This window comes from Triticum aestivum, chromosome 3B, assembly GCF_018294505.1.
Source record: "Triticum aestivum cultivar Chinese Spring chromosome 3B, IWGSC CS RefSeq v2.1, whole genome shotgun sequence".
Lineage (NCBI taxonomy): Eukaryota > Viridiplantae > Streptophyta > Magnoliopsida > Poales > Poaceae > Triticum > Triticum aestivum.
This window is the reverse complement of record NC_057801.1, coordinates 129,642,122-129,655,735: the sequence shown is the minus strand read 5'-3', so window position 1 is coordinate 129,655,735 and position 13,614 is coordinate 129,642,122. Positions and strand designations below refer to the sequence as shown.

At 48.1% G+C, this 13,614-nt stretch overlaps 1 protein-coding gene across 3 annotated transcripts; it reads right to left on the bottom strand.

Annotated features, from left to right (window-relative positions):
• Positions 1-4,731: 4,731 nt before the first annotated feature.
• On the bottom strand, positions 4,732-13,208 carry LOC123068975 (protein GIGANTEA). Of its 3 annotated transcripts, none has more exons than XM_044491685.1 (16): positions 12,922-13,120; positions 10,937-11,076; positions 10,676-10,792; positions 10,504-10,581; positions 10,353-10,407; positions 10,122-10,264; positions 9,769-10,025; positions 9,271-9,329; positions 8,822-9,062; positions 8,556-8,706; positions 8,216-8,425; positions 6,242-7,741; positions 6,074-6,142; positions 5,705-5,923; positions 5,451-5,543; positions 4,732-5,364 (listed from the first exon to the last, which is right to left on the bottom strand). In XM_044491685.1, the coding sequence occupies exons 3-16, from the start codon at positions 10,760-10,762 to the stop codon at positions 5,059-5,061; spliced, it is 3,468 nt and encodes a 1,155-aa protein (XP_044347620.1). In that variant the 5' UTR covers positions 10,763-10,792; positions 10,937-11,076; positions 12,922-13,120; the 3' UTR covers positions 4,732-5,058. The 3 variants fall into 3 exon arrangements, with proteins under 3 accessions (XP_044347620.1, XP_044347621.1, XP_044347619.1); XM_044491686.1 differs by having other exon boundaries at positions 10,676-10,780; XM_044491684.1 differs by lacking the exon at positions 10,937-11,076 and having other exon boundaries at positions 12,922-13,208.
• Between the last annotated feature and the right edge of the window lie 406 nt (positions 13,209-13,614).

The window sequence follows — 13,614 nt, the reverse complement described above, 5'->3', positions numbered from 1 at the left end:
TCGCAAGGAGTTCGATACATACATGTATCATCTCCTGGCACTCGACCCATCTCTCAGCAACAAATTCTTCATCACTCAATTTTTGCTGGGCCTCAAGGACGAGTTGCGCGCAGCAGTTCGACTGCAGGCGCCCAACAGCATCACGCGTGCGTCCATTCTCGCACGCATTCAAGAGGAGGAGTTGAACACGCCCAGGGCGCGTCCACGGCCGCAGCCGCAGGGCCGCCCACCACCACCGGTGCCCGCCCGGCCGCCGGCCACGCCCCGCCAACAGCCCGACGACTACGGCCGCGAACGACAACTCAAGGAGTTCCGGCGCGCCAACGGACTCTGCTTCAAGTGCGGAGACCGGTACACTCGTGATCACCGCTGCAACACGCGGGCCCAGCTCCTCACCATCCAAGTGGGCGCATACGGGGAGCTGCTCACCGACGACACCGTGCACGCTCTCGACCTGCTCGATGCACCCCAACAAGAAGCACCCCCTCCAGAGTGTTGCACAATATCAGCGCACGCCCTGGATGGCTCGGAGGCGCCAAGCACAATCCGTCTCCGCGCGCTTGTGGGCAACCAAGTTATGCTCCTTCTACTGGACTCTGGGAGCACCCACAGCTTCGTCAACAAGTCGTTCGTCGAGCGCGTTGGGGCGACAACGCAAGAGATCGCCACCTTGGAGGTGCGGGTGGCCAATGGCGACCGACTAACCTGCTCGCGCTAAGTTTCGGAGCTCCAGTGGTGGATGCAGGGCCACACGTTCTCGACGCTGATGTACGAGCTCGACACAGGCGCATACGATGGAATCCTTGGCATGGACTGGTTGGAGAAGAACAGCCCAATGACTTGCCACTGGCAGGAGAAATTCATCTCCTTCCTGCACAAGGGCGAGACAGTCAAGCTACAAGGTGTTCGTCCAAAGTCGACACCCACTCTCGCAGCGGTGCAACCGGCAGAACTATGCAAGTTGATCGCCGGCAATGATATCTGGGCAATGGCCATGGTGAGATGCAGCCCCCCAAACCAAGACCACGCAAGCCCTCGCAGACGCCCATCAACGATCTCCTGGAAGAATTCAGCGACGTGTTCACCGCACCCACCGGCTTGCCTCCCCACAGGCAGTATGATCACGCGGTCACATTGGAAGATGGAGCCCAGCCAACAAACACACGGCCCTACCGCTACTCTCCATTGCAAAAGGACGAGATTGAGCGGCAGGTCAAAGAAATGCTCGACGCCGGTGTGATCACGCACTCGGTCAGTCCATACGCGGCGCCAGTTTTGCTTGTGAAGAAGAAGGATGGCACCTGGCGATTCTGCGTGGATTACAGGCGTCTCAATGACGTGACCGTGAAGAACAAGTTTCCCTTGCCCGTCGTCGACGAGCTACTCGATGAACTTGCCGGAGCGGCTTTCTTCTCCAAGCTTGACCTGCGCGCAGGCTACCATCAAATTCGCATGCGCGAACAGGATGAACACAAGACATCATTCAAAACTCACCACGGCCATTTCCAATTCAGAGTCATGCCATTCGGGTTGACAAATGCTCCGGCCACGTTCCAATGCCTGATGAACGCTATCTTCGCCAAGTATACCCGTAAGTTTGTCATCATTTTTCTTGACGACATCCTTGTTTTCAGTGAGACACTCGAGGACCATTTGGAACATCTCCGCATCGTCCTCAACTTGCTCCGCGAGCACCAGCTATATGCCAAGATGTCCAAGTGCTCGTTCGCGCAAGATCACATTGATTATCTGGGTCACGTCATCTCCAAGCAGGGCGTGGCGACTGATGCTGAGAAGACCGACGCCATGGCGCAGTGGCCTACTCCAACCAACGCCACCGAGCTCCGTGGCTTTCTGGGGCTCACCGGCTATTACCGCAAGTTCGTTCCCCACTACGGGATCATTGCCAAGCCGCTAACCCAGCAGCTCACCAAGAAAGGCTTTGCATGGCCCGAGTCGGCGCAGCTCGCGTTCGACACGCTCAAGAAGGCGATGGTGACCACGCCGGTGCTCGCCCTTCCTGACTTCGACAAGCCATTCTCCATCAAAACCGACGCCTGCTACACCGGCATCGGTGCCGTGCTCGTCCAAGACGGCCACCCCATCGCATACTACAACAAGGCGTTGGGCGTGAAGAACCAGAAGCTCTCCACCTACGAGAAAGAGTTCTTGGCCGTCATGATGGCCGTGGACAAATGGCGCTCTTACCTGCAACGCGGGCCGTTCACCATTGTCACGGACCACAAAAGCTTATGCACGCTTGGGGACCAGCATCTGGTGACCGATGTCCAGCGCCGCGCCATGTCCAAATTGGTCGGCCTCCAATTCAAGTTCCAGTACAAGAAGGGCGTCGACAACAGCGCGGCGGATGCTCTCTCTCGCGTGGGCAGTCACTACAGCGCCAATGCTCTGTCCCTCTGCCAGCCAACATGGATTCAGGAAGTGGCCAATTTGTATGCCACGGATCCAGATGCCCAGGAAAAGATTCAGCAGCTCGCGCTGCACAGTCCGGACGACGAGGAGTACGAGCTGTACCGTGGAGTCATTCGCCGTCGCGGGCGGCTGTGGATCGGCGCAAACACAGCCCTGCGCACCAAACTGATCAGCGCTCTGCATGACAGTGCCGTGGGGGGCCATTCTGGCTCGACAGCAACTTACCACCGTGTCAAGAAGCTGTTTGAGTGGAAGGGTCTGAAACATGATGTTGAAGATTATGTGCGGCAGTGCCAGATTTGTCAACAGGCGAAGCATGAATTGCATAAACCAGCAGGCAAGTTGGCACCCCTGCCCATTCCGACAGCCCCGTGGCGTGATCTGACAATGGACTTCGTCGAGGGCTTGCCCAAGTCCGAAGGGTATGACACAATCATGGTGGTTGTCGACCGCTTCACCAAGCTTGCACACTTTGTGCCCCTGCGACACCCATTCACGGCGACACGAGTGGCAAGAGTGTTCTGGGACAACATCGTCAAGCTGCACGGCATCCCCTCCTCCATCGTCTCCGACCGCGACAAAGTGTTCACCAGCGTGCTTTGGCGGGAACTGCTAGCCAGCGCGGGCACCAAGCTCCTCTACTCCACTGCCTATCACCCCCAGACGGACGGACAAAGCGAGCGCGTGAACCAGTGCATGGAGATGTACTTGCGCTGCGCTGTTCACGACACTCCCACGCAATGGTGTCGCTGGCTGCCCTCTGCAGAATTCTGGTACAACTCCTCTTTCCACTCTTCTCTGGGTTGCTCTCCGTTCAAGGCTCTGTATGGGGTGGATGCCAACGAGGGCAGCATGGCAACATGGCCGGCAACACAAGCATCATTGCCGGAAGGGGAGCAGTGGGATTGGGCACTGCACAAGGAACACTTGCAGGCACAGTTGACCCGGGCGCAACAGAAGTACAAAAAGTTTGCAGACAGAAACCGCACTGAGCGCGTCTTTCAGGTTGGGGAGCAAGTACTGCTGAAACTGCAACCCTATGTGCAGAAATCGGTGGCCAGCCGCCCGTGCGCCAAGCTGGCGTTCAAGTTCTTCGGACCATTCACCATCAGCGCCAAAATTGGTCCCTCGGCATACAAGCTGGAGCTGCCGCCCGACAGTCGCATTCACCCTGTGTTCCATGTGTCCCAGCTGAAGCCGTTCACACCCAATTACACACCAGTGTTCTCCGAACTGCCTGCAACCGTCGACTTATCAGCAGTGGACTCTAACCCAGTTCAGATTTTGGATCGGAGGATGATGAAGAGAGGAGACGCACCAGTGGTTCAGGTGCAGGTGGCATGGAACACAACTCCTCTGTCGACAACCTGGGAAGACTATGAAGTTCTTCGACGTCGCTATCCACAGTCACCAATCTGGGAAGACAGTAACTCCGAAGAAGGGGCCGTTTCTCAAGGCGGGGAGAATGTCACCCCGGTGCTGCATACCACCGTGTGACTGCCAGTTGGCATGCCAAGTGTAAGCGTGGGTGGTCCCACATGTAAGCCGCTAGGGCCAGGAGCCAGTAGGTGTGCGTGTGTACTTAAGCCCTGGAGATGGGCGTGTATCGCAAGTCTGAAGAAGTAAACTATTCCCCTCCTCTGTTCTCTCCTCTGCTCATCCCCTTCTCCAAGTTTATCTCATCCCCCTTTCCCAGATCCCCCTCTGCCTACTCTGGTCGCCTGCGACACAGATCGGGGCGTTACACACCTGTGGCAAGAAGAACGTCTCTAGTCAGACCTTGCCGCTGGAATTAGGCGTGCTAATGCAGTCACCGATAACAACTCCTTGGTGATACCTGGAGCTGGATGATTGCCTAGGTTTGGGATGTTATGACGCCGGCATGAGTTGCCTGTAGGCCAGAACTGTATCCGGCTGCCCTAGTTCTGTGTGTTCGTTATCGTGTCTCTTTGAATTTTGCAGCCTTTGAAGGTTGTATATACTGATTTTATTGCGACATTGTGGTTTTGATCTTAGTAAAGGAACCAGGGAGCTCGCTTCGCTGTTTGATGTAAAAAGATCGTTCTTTTTTTTCGAGGGTACGCCAAAAGCATACCATAGCTTTATAGAAGAGAGAAAACATATGTACAAGATGTAAAAAGATCATTCTGTGTTGATAGAATCGTACAACAAAGTGGTTAACCCCAGGCATTTGTAGATGGAGAATCGGTAAAGCAACCAAGTGGGTACCACTGCGCACATGCTATGTAACGCAAACGTGCAGGCTCGGTGGGGAAGCTCCGCAGATATGCATATGTGTGGAGAACGAAAAATGACACGTCTTCATTTACCATAGCGGACATCTTTCGGTTACATCATGAATACAAGTTACAGCACAAGCAGTTCAATATGCTTGAACATCTAACGTCAGATTGCAAGTTAAAATCACACCGCGGGAGCAAGGCTCCGTATGATTGGGAACATCAGCTAATATACATCAGTTTTGAATCACATCATGGGGGCAGGGCAGACTGGGAAGCCATCCTTGAGCAAGGGATTAATTAGCCATCCTGCTCGCTGACCATGCAGCAACTGCTCGCGCCAACTGTCAAGTGTCGCTGATTGTCAGCTCCAAATATGGCCTTGTCAGCAAGGAAGGGTGCAGCCGAGCTCGTTAGCCGCAGCGGTGAGGAAGGCGAGGGTCATCCCGGTGGCGCGCCGGCTGCGGGCTTCCCAGTCTATACATCTCTCCACATCCGCTTGCCAGTTCACCGTGTTTGCTGCTGCGCATTGGTAGTTCGGGCTTTGGATGCCGTTCCGTTGCTCGCCTTGAATGATCTTAGTGGAACCTAGTGGCCCACTGTTCAAGATGTCACGGAGGACGGACATGCTGAGCGCTCGTACATGTGCGCTAGCGTGGGAGAGGCAGCGGATGGTAGGTGATAGACGGCACTGCAAACCACATGAGTGTTAGCATTCTAAACGTCGGTGTGTTTCTGATGGAGAGAATAGGGCTGTGATCTGAGCACAGGACATACCTTTAACAGATTTGAGAGGCCATCAGCAACTGCTACACCTGGGTCTCCCCATTCAACGATGAGATGAATAGCTCTAGCAGTTACTTCCAGGAGCTGTGCATATTCAATCACAGGAACGAATGTTGTCAGAAAGAATCGGGTGACATGCAACTTCCAAAGCAAGAAAATGAGTCGATGATGCTTTAACGACAGCAAAGTACGACAGATGATATGTTTGTGCTATTCTGTGAAGAAAGTTTGTATATGTGTCTTACCTCTAACTGAGGCAAGGTACAAGCTTCACCATCAACAAGCATCCCATCTGTAGCACGAAGTAGAAGGTCTGAAGCACTAGCAAGAATTATCAATGCTTCTGGGCTATCATGGTTCCTCATAAGCTCAGCTATCAGTTTAACTATTCGCTGGTTGACTCTCCACATCTTCTGACCTTCCTCGTCATCTCGAGCAATCCAGGGCTGTAGGTCCTTCTCAGCCTGCATACAAGAGTCCATAAATATGGCAGGAAATATGTATGTATATGTCATGAAGATAATATATGTTCCCACGTGAGAAATGAACAAGGGAGAAGAAGCCAAAATCTGAACCAAATTTCATTGCGACCAAATGTCTGAATAAATCTTTACCTGCAGAACAATAGCAGTTGAAGCCTTGGCTGGTGAGGCTGAAACAACATCACAAAGTGCATCTACAACCTATACGTAAAAAATGTCAGATGTACAGTTAATAAGATAACAAAATTAGAATGTCACTGAAGCATTGATGTGTTATGCCAATGGCCACACGAATCATACCTTTCTCCAACCTTGATGAGCTGATGTACTTTCTGCAGACATCTGCGTTTCAGGAGATGCAATAAGCTTATGCCAGAGCAATGAGACAACAGAGAAGCATAGTTCCTGTTTTTCTGAGATAACAGATCTTAGGAGAGTCTGAGAGCCTCGATAACCCCCATTCCTATCCATGGTAAGGAAGTTCGCCAAATCAGATGCTTCAGCCTGTAAAGTTGCAGGAACTTTCCCGGATGTACTTGCAACATTACCATTTCGCCTAGCCTCTTCTGAGCATTTCAAGAGTGGTCTTGAAAAACCATTTTTCATGTGTGAGGCTGAAGCATTCTTCTTTTCCAAGTTGCCACTACCCGATGAGCTGGTGCCGTTTTCCTCAATGTGTTGTTGATCATCTCTCTTTACCGATGTAAAAGTCAGGTGAGCTTCTAGAGGCTCAGCTTTGTTCACGATGGAGGACACAGTTTTACCATGCAAGTCGATCAAATGGTAGAGAGATGATGCCCTGGTAGAAATCTCAGCATCCCACTTACATCGCTTCAGTGAAGATAGTGCATTTAGGCATGGCCTCGACCGACGAAATAACTCAGAAACATGAGCGGCAACCATAGCCGCTGCAACTATCTCATTTGAACTGTAGTTCCAGGAGGTACCAACTGATGATGGCTTCAAGGAGAAAAGAGCTTCCAGGATGCCAAGAATTCTACGAGTATGGAGAATTGCTGAGCTAATGCTGTTCTGTAGCTCATTACTGATCCCATTGTTTTTTCCAGGCTTCAGGATCTTTATAGAGTCCTTTACATTTGAGTTTGTTGCGCTCTTGCAAAGGATAGGGAACAGCTGAAGCTCACAAGATAAGGCACAAACAGCGGCCAGCACATACGAGTCAAATGTACCAACAGGCCCTTGTTTCTTCTTGACCCTATTTCTTCCATTGGTTAATCTTGGGTCCTCAGTGGCCTCCTCAGAAGAATGGTTTTCACTACCAGTTGGTCTTTTGCTGCCCCCTGGCAAAGCTTGATGACTAACGCAAACAGTTAATACTACAAACAACAACCGGGAAGCAAGGTTCATTGAAGCACATGATTCAACAAAGAGTGAATGTATCATCGTACGGAGTTCAGCAACAGCAAGGTTCTTGGATTGACTTCTTGGTCTTTTAGATGATTCAGAGGTTTCCGAAGGGAAAGTTCTTCTGAGTATAGCTTCAACTGTTGCCACAAATATTCTCATAAGGCATGCTTCAGATGGACTTCCACGAGGTAGATACTCAAATACTTTCAACAGTGGCAAGTATAGGCTCCATGACAAAGTAGGTGGCTGAAGCGGAGCAGCTACAACGATTTCAGGTAAATCAACTGCTGATGAATTCAGAGGTAACAAACCATAGGCAGCTTCCCAGATGGTACATATTCTCCACTCAACATCAGGACCATGAGCACACAGCAAGGAAGCAATGCCTTGTGCAGTGGCATCAATTGTGGTTTCAGATGCAGGAACTTCCAGCTGTGAATAGTTCAAAGTGCAAGCAGGTAAATTAGTCATGCAGACATAAGGCAGCAATCAGTAAAACCAAGAAAAATAAAACATGGATTCCCACACGGAAGGGTGTAAATAAAGACGATAGTTGAATGCGCAGCTTTGGTGTGAAATCTCTACTCATAGAACATGGTAAACCACAAGATAAGTGATTGACGAATTGATAGAAGCATTCCACATGAGCAAGTATACAAAAATGATCAAATGCTGAATGGAAATTAACTATAAGGATTAGCTGTCTGTTGCAGTGTTTTAGCTCAACTAATGCAGTAACGTAAACTGCGACTAACAACGCCTAAATCAGTGTATAATAAGACCCCCTGAACTTAACAACAGAGCCTAGAATACGTAAGCCCCAGAAAAGACTAACTATGCTTCGAATCTTTACTAAAGAAAAAACAGGTAATAAAAAATTAACCACATGCAGAAACTATTGCATACCTGTCTTTTGTATGATGATACATAGCCACCCAGTGGTTCATGTTGCACTTCAACTCCTTCAGCATGCCTTAGTGGAGGAAAAAGCAACGTTGGTTGGGATAGTATGCGAAAAAGCAACGCAGCAGCTGTATCAGCAGCAATACCAGCCCTCATAGACATTGCAGTTCCAATCGCACGCAAGAAATGAAGATGCAACCAATTTTTTGGAAGCTGTACAGAAATTTAAAGTTACCAAGATTAATAAACATGCACACCCAAAACATACGATATGAAAATTTTGTATCGTGAGGCATCACGATTAACGGCACTGAAACAACAGCCAGTGTGCAGTATGTTATACCCGCATGCCAGTAGCATAATCTTCAGCTGCCCGAAGGAGTTCAACAAGCTGAACTGCTGCATCAAGTGCATCTGGAGCCCATGACGGTGGTGCTTCAAGAAGACCAAAAAGCAATCTTTGCGTAGCACTTGGTGTGGCAATTGCGTAGTATCTGACAAGAGAGTAACACGTTTAGTATAATCTGGAAAGCAGACTTGGTATGACAATTTTTTTCTTAGAAATGGAGGAGGACCCCCGGCCTGGTATGACAATTGATAGGATCTTACCTATGAAACAAGCGAGCGTATGGTTCGAGAGGGGGTAGCCCTGCCACCAAATGCTCATCCAAGGGTGTTGTCGGTGGAGGTAGCAGAAGGGCGGGGACAGCTGCCGCGGTTAAGTTTGCTGTCTCATAACGAGCTACTTCCTCATCACAGACACTTAAAATAACTCCAGCTCCATTGGCAACAGCCCATCTTGGGGTGGATGGCATGAGTTGTGGGTGCTTACCAGCTCCACGGCTGTAAGCTAAATTAAAAAGACGTATAATTAATCATTTGTGTTTATGGCAAGAATTAGCATCTGTTGCAAGAAGAAAAGGTGTTCCACACTTGGAAAACCCGCATAATCAAAATAAGAAGTAACAAAGACATAAAATCTCAATGGAATAAAGAAAACATCTAGTGTTACTGCATCTTCTCATTTCAGGCAAAAAAATGATTTCAAAGTTACTAACCAGTTGTTGGAGGCTTCAATTCTCCACCAGCTGCGTATTTTCCCATAACTCCACCACACCTGATCGGTTTAAAATGAAACAAAGTAATCAGCAAATATTACTAAGCGAAGTGTATGAAGTATGATAGCAAACTGTTGATTTACAACAGTAACAGCATATATTCCAACAAGCTGAAAAGCGTTGACATTTACTATTCATGTACATTATACACTCCCATTAGCATATTTAGAGTTGATTAGCACACTGCCATTAGCATATTTGGAGTTGATTAGCACACACTCCCATTAGCATATCGGAGATGCTTGCAGTTTGGTCTTGATTACAGGCCACTTACTCCTGAGTTTCGGCCTTATTGCTCACCTGCAATACTATTTTCCTCCCGTGGTTCTACTATTTACCCTGTTTCTCCATTCGCTAATTTTGCTCATTATTAATAGTCACATTGCCTTAAGTCGCGTTTCATAAGAAAAAGATAAAAAGAAATTAGGGTCAACTCACCATCTAAAATAGTCGCTTCTAATGCCCAAAGGTGCAGTTAGCAAAATATCTGTGATCCAAGGAGATAATGGCCTCAATGGCTTCCGTTCAGGCTCATTTCCTGGAGAGAAATTAGCTTTCTCCTGTGCAGAACAACTTGCTGTGGCCTGGTCAGATGTGTTGTTACAGTCTGCAACTTTAAAGATTGGCCTGTTGTAGTGAGTTAGAACTCTAAGAATTTCTCCACAGGCCAAGGCCCACTGCTCTGAGTACTCTTTCTGCAGCCAAAAGTACACTTCATGAGTAACAGAACTTCAACCACAACCAGCATCAAGCAAGAGAACTAAAAGTAACCAGGAAAGTAAGGGCCTCACCTCAGAACTTTGGGTAAATAAAGAGATGAAGGAATTGAATGGGGAACCATGACTATCATAACTCAGTGTCCCATCTATGATGCGTGAAAGAATTGGATGTACAACTGCATGACCATGCTCAGGGTGATGGAGAACAAAAGTTGCTGGGCGAAATGTAAAAACAAGAGTGTGAATTTATTTCTTCATATGCCTGTAGTAATAATGTGTAGCTATCAGAAGTTCATATGTTACCTAATACTTCATCTACCAACCGCTTTTCTTTTGATGGATAGCAACTTTGAATTAGCTGCACACAGGCAAGAAAGATGGAAGGGTATAAATATTAACAGTTGATATAAATTTTACCACAAACAAAACTAATTTATGCTAAGAGATACAGTACCTGAGCTACATCCTCCGGGAATTGCTCGCTATCAGATGTGAACTGACCAAAGTACTCAACATAGGCTAAAATTTGTGCCTTCAAAAAGAAAACACAACAGAAGCATAGCATTAACATCAGGTGTCTACAAAGTTACAGCGTATATAACATAGCTAAACTATGAGCATTGTACCTGTTTCTGCTGCACATCGTGTGGCGGGGGCCAGAACAGTGATGAGAACTGGAGCCCATCAATCCACTTCCCATTTGACACTGACATACTTGGTAGTTTAAGAGCCTGCTCAAGAAACTAGAGAGGAACACTCAGAAAGAAAGAAATTAGAAAAACTGCCCCAGTTAGCAAAAAAAGCATATTTAATATCAACAGCATGCTAAAATAGCCGGTCAGTTTATCCATCTATGACATTCCCTATTCTTCTTATAAGCTACTTGCCTCAGAAGCAGAAAACTTCAGCAAGATGCAAGTTCTCCTATTGTTGACTTCTTCAATCACCCCCCACTAAGGGGGGATTGCATCCCACAATGTGACCAGATATCATATCAACCAGTTCCAACCATAGGCGCTTAACGTCTCTGCATTGCAAAATATAGCAAAGGGAAAATCGAAAGAAAGAAAGGGACATTATTATAGATGTCATTTTAATAAATTTTAAAACAAGAAATATTGCCGAAACTTGACAAAAGAAAAAGAGAGGAGGTCAACCAGCCAATGGAACAAATTTTGCATAGCCTTGGCAACATGTTTCTAGAAAGAAGTCTCGTTTACATTCCTAGCCCTTACCAGAGTCGGAACAAGGATTTCAACTCTAAAACCCTTAGTGGTTTGAGGAATGAGGTAGACTGGAATGGAACCATCCTGGATTTGAGAATGGGATGGAATGGAATGATTCCAGATGCTTGGGGAAATAAGATAGTATAGGAACACATTGGTTTGGTGTTTTGTTTGAGGAATCTTGCAAAGGAAAGAAATATCTAATCGCCAACTCTGACCCTTGGATCAGGATCCAAGGGCTCACAGTCATCTGCTCATCTTCATCATTGGTTTCAGATCCAGTTTTGCTCTACATGATTCCTCGAGTTCGAGAGATGGCTGCCTTGGACATAAATGGCACGTCTTCCAAAAGATGTTCTTTTTTCAGCATGGGTGGGTTGAGTGTGGGTAGGTGGGGTGGGGGTGAGTTTTAGGTTGCAAATTGAACGATTTTGTTTCGGAGCTGAGGATTGTCTTTTGGACTTAAGAAAGAGCCGATGTGTGTAAAATCGATGTGTTTTTACACAACTAGAAGCATCAAATTCTCATCTAGAAAAGGAGCAACCATTCTCATTTTCATTAAAAGAAACAAAAGATATGCCATCTTTCTCGAACACGCATCAGATCAAAAACATGTGCCGTTTGTATTAGATGAGTAACACCAAAATGGCACAACGCAGAAACAAAGCAAACAACTCGGAACTGGGACCCCAGAAACAAAAACCAGAAGGAAGAAAAGGAAAAAGAAAAAACAATAGTAGAGCTACTTTGTAAGCTTATAGCTACCGTACAAGTTCATACAAATCTGAACATAATAATACACAATACACATATATCAGAGGGGCTATAACTGCAAGTCAGATGACTGCTAACCAAATTTGGGTAAAACAATATTGGTAGTTCACTTGCCTTACCGTGTTTTTTTCTATTATCGAACATCTCACGTTTCTAATTTAGAAAATTCGATTAGATCCATCCACGCTGAATATAGCAAGTAGACAAATGCAATATAGATCCATTCCAACACGTAACCCTTGGAAGTTGAACACAGCGGAACCCAAAGGAGTGGAGCTTAATTCTGCGCATCAGATATATAATTTCAAAAGCAAGCAAGTAAAATTTTGCAGGCTCACAGCACCCGCTTCTTTTGAGATTTCTGCTTGTGACGTTCTGTTTAGCTCTGAATTCAAATGGAAAACTATAAGCTAACATAGAACCATCTTCACCCCCAAACGATTTTCCGCTAACTATCTCCGCTCCAGCGGTTACATCCGCATCCGAAACTGCGAAATCTACGCGCCGAAATGACACCCTGAAAAGGAGCAAGCCCCAGCTCGAATCCGCGCTACTCGCGGATAAGCCGAAATCGCCCCGAATTTCGCAGGAACAAGCGTCCATCTCCCGTTGATCTACTCGAGATTACGAAGAGAAGCTGCAACACAATCAGCTGAACCTCGCCGCCGGAACAAGACTTCTCGAGTAAAACCATCGCCAACGCCTCGCCCGAGGACACTCAGACACAGACTGCCCGCGAATCTACCGGCAACACGAGCCGCGGGCGAAAATCAAGGCGGCAGATGAACAAATACGGCGCAAAATGAACAAAACGTAGCGCTGCGGGAAGGGGGGTAGTTCGGGGTAGCGGGGGCAGGATCCAGGAGCTTTACCTCGGTCAGGAGCGCTCCAATACGGAGCTCGGGCGGCGAATCGGCAGCGCCGGCGACGGGATTTTGCGCGGCGGGCGAGGCGGGACGGAGGCGGGGGCGAAGGCAGAGAGGAGGAGGAGAGAGAAAACAGCGAGGGGCGAGGAGAGGCGAGAAAAAGATTTTTTCCGTAATGGGAGGGGTAGGCGGTGGTCTGTGTAGTGTTCGCTCCGTTATTTCACTCGCCCGCGGGGCGAGGGGTGGAGGGCCCATGCGGTGTGCTGCGTGACTGACACCTGGGATGTGGAGCGGAGGGCCCGCGGGTCGGCGACCTGTGGGTGCGCGGAGATACTTATTCGCGCGTGCGCGGCTGGGGGCTGGCGAGATCGCCAGGGGGCGCGGCTGACATGGCCTTGATATTTTCGGGAGGGGCGCATGGCATGGATGCATGGATGACCCCCATGCCATGCCAGCCATCCATCGCATATTCCCGTGCACATGCGTTTTGCATCTCGGCCCTCACACTATGAGTAAAATTCAAGATGGTCCCTGGTTTTTTTTTTTGGTGATTCATGCAATTGTTTCTCCTCTCTGCTTATTTTGGTTATAATAACTTGAGCGTTGCCATGCAAGCGTAAGCAGTAATACTACTCACTCCGTTTCATAATATAAGTCTTTTTAGAGATTTCACTACAGATTACATGCGGATGTATATAG